Source organism: Pinus tabuliformis, chromosome 2_2, assembly GCF_031772625.1.
Source record: "Pinus tabuliformis cultivar Carrire ecotype Pingquan chromosome 2_2, CPIR1, whole genome shotgun sequence".
NCBI classification, from domain to species: Eukaryota; Viridiplantae; Streptophyta; class Pinopsida; order Pinales; family Pinaceae; genus Pinus; species Pinus tabuliformis.
In genome coordinates, this window is record NC_142300.1 from 404,984,362 (window position 1) to 404,988,377 (window position 4,016).

The window sequence follows — 4,016 nt, forward strand, 5'->3', positions numbered from 1 at the left end:
TATTTTTCAACCATTTAATATTTATAAAAAATATTCAAATATAAAATGTTGAATACTTCTTATATCAAAAAGTTAATCTTTCCATTAAAAAATAATTTTCTATAACTTATATAGAAACATACAAAACAATTAATGTAGACCATACAAAAAACATTTAATATTTTATATAAAATATTTAAATATAAAATGTTAAATAGTCTTATATCAAAGTGTTAATCTTTTAACTAAAAAATACATTTCTATAAGTTAATATACAAAACAATGATATCAAAGTGTTAATCTTTTAACTAAAAAATACATTTCTATAAGTTAATATACAAAACAATTAATATTTCACTATTCATACAGCATATTTAATACTCCATATCAACAACTTACACTGACAATATACAGAACATTTAATTCTACATGGCATTTAATATTCCATAGATTATTATTCCCGTTTTAACCCAATTACATACACCGTATTTTCGAAAAATTAGAGACTAAACTAATGAAGCAGAAGCATAGGCGGTAGGAAATAAACCAAAATCATATATATATATATATATAAGATCTAAGTGTTGGCTCTCACGGGATGGTGCACACGAGGAATATTTGTTTATGCAAAAGGCTAAGAAGCGCATATCAAGGACCTTAGATCTGCATTTTCACTTAATTAAAGTCAGGTAGAGTGGAGACTGGAGCAAAGGCAGAGACGCACTTAAATTAGTATTACGGAGGGCAGACATGCAGACAGACAGTGCCAGACCCCATGTTCTCCACACTACTTCCATTTTCTTTCATTAATTTATTCAGGCCCCATCCTCAATAAATGCTTGCCCCCTTTCATTTTCTCGTCTCTCTTCCATCAGGGCTGGGAATACTACAGTCTGAAGCAGCAGAGCTGCAGTTGCGCTGCTATCAATCTTCTGAAGCTCTGAGCTGAAATACCCCTGGATCCCTATCCATTTATCCAGAGATTAGTGAATGTTCACTGCAAGGTTGTAAGGCCCGGGGCGGGGAATTGGAGCATCGGCGGCGCACTAAATATGGTCGGTAGCCACGGTAAAATAAATTCTGCTCTCTGCAGTTATACTCATGGTTTTGATGGAATATTAACAGGCCTCTGAATTTGGCTTGCAATCATGTTCATGTGCAGGTGGGATACGCTTTCTCCGATTATTGCAGTACGCAGAAACCGGCATGGCTGGAAGCGTTGATGCACAGAGAGAAGTTCTTCACGGGTTGTCTAATTCACGAGGATGCGAAGAAAAATGAAAAAAATATTTTATGCCTCGATTGCTGCAAGAGTATATGTCCCCATTGCTTGCCCGCCCATCGAACTCATCGTCTTCTGCAGGTATTGGGACACCCATTCGGTTACATATTCTGAATTTAAGATCTGATAAAAAAAAATATAATAGATGGCGTTGGCTATTGGAATTCAAAAAATTACCCTAAATCTCTAGAATCATGTATAATTCCTAGACTTGGGTGTTCCTTTCCTAGAATTTTTATTCCGGATTTTCTTTAACCAGGTTCGAAGGTATGTATATCACGATGTGGTCAGGCTTGAAGATCTGGAGAAATTGATCGACTGCTCTAATGTTCAGGTGAGTTCATGCAATTTTTGCTTTGAGTTTTCATTTGCCCACGAGATGACAGGCCTCATTTTTTTTTTTTTTTTTGCATGAGAAACCTTGGAGTAATTACTCCAAATTTCTGGATGTAAACTGATTGCGGGTTTGAAGATTTGCATGAGAAACCTTGGAGTAATTACTTCAAATTTCGTGGGTGTAAACTGATTGTCGTGGGTGTAAACTGATTGCGGGTTTGAAGATTTTTCTTCAGGGAAAATTAAGATAGTGGAATTTTTAATCAATGAACAATATCAAAAAACAGTAACAATATCAAAGAACTTCACTTTTGGCGAGGCATCCTATAAACTTAAACTTGAAAGAAACCAACCTACCTTGCAGCTTAATTACAGATCCATTTATGTATACTCTGTTTAAATTTAATACACGAATTGCCAAATTATTATGTTTTAAATGGTTTGTGTAATTGATTCAGGCCTACACCATCAACAGCGCTAAGGTAGTTTTCCTGAATCAGAGGCCTCAGTCTCGTCCTTTCAAAGGATCCGGCAACACTTGCACCACCTGCGAAAGGAGCCTGCAGGAACCTTATTTCCACTGCTCTATAGGCTGTAAGGTAACCTAACCAGACCAAACTAAATGCAATGAATTGGGCTTACACAGCAATTAATTTTGTCCGTATTAAGGTATATGCCGAAGTGGAAACATATCTGTCAGTGAAGATTTTCAGTGTTGTTCATATTGTGGAGAATTTTGCGAATAAATTGTGTAATGGATTTATATATGTAGTTTGTTTGGGTTGTACAGTTCATATTTCATTTATCATCAGGACCACAAAGCATAATGATATTAAAGGAGTGCAAAGATTTTAATGATAAAGGAATGATAAAGGAAAAGGAATGGGTAGATCTTGTTAATGTAGTGTTTACTAAAAATGATAAAAGAATGTTAAGATCTTATTTCATATCATTATGCTTTCTGATTCTTGACAATGAATAGTGTCCACCAAAAATGTACAATAAATTATAAATCCATTACATACTTTATTCCAAAAATTCTCCCCAATCTCTCTGAGAATTCAAACTGGGCCAGGGTCCGGACTAGTCTGATAACTTCATTACTTTTTAATTTGCAGGTGGACTACCTACTTCGGCAGCGATTAGATCTGTCCCAGTTCTTGCATGAGTGCAAATCTCTGCCACTCTCTGACTTTGCATTCACTCACTGCATCGAAGGCTTAAAGTCAGATGCGGCGGGCGTGGTGGAGGACGGGCAGATGACCCCCAGCTCGGTTCTGGAATGTGGAGACTCCTTCGGCACCTCGTTTGGATCCCCCACCGCTGGTCACGGCGCATTTGTGGGATGCAGAAACACAGGATACACCGCGACAACTGGCTTTCAAAACAACAGGGCACCGACTGGATATATTTCCTATAACGCCAACCGCCGCCCTTGTTCAGTAGAAACTACTGCCGCTTCGACCCAGACTGCCGTCATGTCCATGAGCAGACGCAAAGGCACTCCCCATAGATCTCCTCTCTTTTAAAATTTTCAACTTTCAAGCCAATTGGTATTAAGTATATTCAGCATTTCTGCACTGTTATGTTTAAGTTAGGTTGACATCTGGTTATTCTGATTAGGGTTTAAAATTGATCTTCCTTACCAATAGTACCACCACCGCCTTCGGATTCGTCTGTCACATATTTTGCATCGTTTCGGCAAGCCCTCTGATCAAGGAAAACTCTTCAGACAGGCTTGCAATTTTGGGTGCATGCAGGGTGCATTTGTAAGGTCGATCGGCGTGCATTAGGGTTAGCGGGCGGTGACCTTTGGATGCACCCAAATTTTGTATATAGGCCAGTAACATAACCCAAGCCCCACTCTGGACTTGGAAATGCCATGCGAATATCTATTTACTTCTATAAAATCTCATTTTATTAATATACTGCATTGTTTGGCTGCATATCGAGATTAGTTTTAGAAACAGTTTCCATGGTTTGGCTGCATATCAAAATTGGTTTAAAATCAGTTTCCGTGGCATCCATCTCACACAGCCTTATAATTTATGACCTATTCAGAGGAATGATCCAAATTTCATGGCCCTGCCGAGAAAAATACAATATACCTAACATGGAATCACGATGAGGCAATAGTGGAAAAAAATATAGAAAAACAAAAAACTAGGAAGAACATTAATTTAATTTCAATATATTCATTTATGTTTCCCATATCAATGCCTTTCCCCCATTTTCCTTCTCTGAGTGCTAAGTATTGCCTCTACTGCACCATTAAATAGGCATGCATAATACGAAGTATTCATTAGCGTATGTACAAATCATGTAAGTTGAAAATTGTACTCTTTTTAATGAGGTAAAAGTTTATGTTTATAAGCATTTGATTGTTTGAATTTAGTAATTTAAAATTAAAGTGTTAATA

General features: G+C 37.0%; 1 protein-coding gene across 3 annotated transcripts; it reads left to right on the forward strand.

The window, feature by feature from the left end:
• Positions 1 to 689: 689 nt before the first annotated feature.
• On the forward strand, positions 690 to 3,543 carry LOC149192990 (protein RGF1 INDUCIBLE TRANSCRIPTION FACTOR 1-like). Of its 3 annotated transcripts, none has more exons than XM_089406513.1 (5): positions 690 to 1,034; positions 1,142 to 1,342; positions 1,521 to 1,595; positions 2,056 to 2,191; positions 2,716 to 2,916. In XM_089406513.1, exons 1-5 carry the CDS (start codon positions 1,032 to 1,034, stop codon positions 2,763 to 2,765), a joined length of 465 nt encoding a protein of 154 aa, XP_089262639.1. In that variant the 5' UTR covers positions 690 to 1,031; the 3' UTR covers positions 2,766 to 2,916. The 3 variants fall into 3 exon arrangements, with proteins under 3 accessions (XP_089262639.1, XP_089262638.1, XP_089262637.1); XM_089406512.1 differs by having other exon boundaries at positions 701 to 1,047; positions 2,056 to 2,196; positions 2,716 to 3,543; XM_089406511.1 differs by having other exon boundaries at positions 706 to 1,034; positions 2,056 to 2,196; positions 2,716 to 3,543.
• Positions 3,544 to 4,016: the final 473 nt, after the last annotated feature.

Bases quoted from the DNA above. Each gene is read 5' to 3' on its own strand.
- LOC149192990 (XM_089406511.1), top strand. The intron at 1,343-1,520 runs GTATTGGGACAC...TTCTTTAACCAG, and splicing joins GAACTCATCGTCTTCTGCAG to GTTCGAAGGTATGTATATCA. The intron at 2,197-2,715 runs GTAACCTAACCA...TTTAATTTGCAG, and splicing joins ACTGCTCTATAGGCTGTAAG to GTGGACTACCTACTTCGGCA.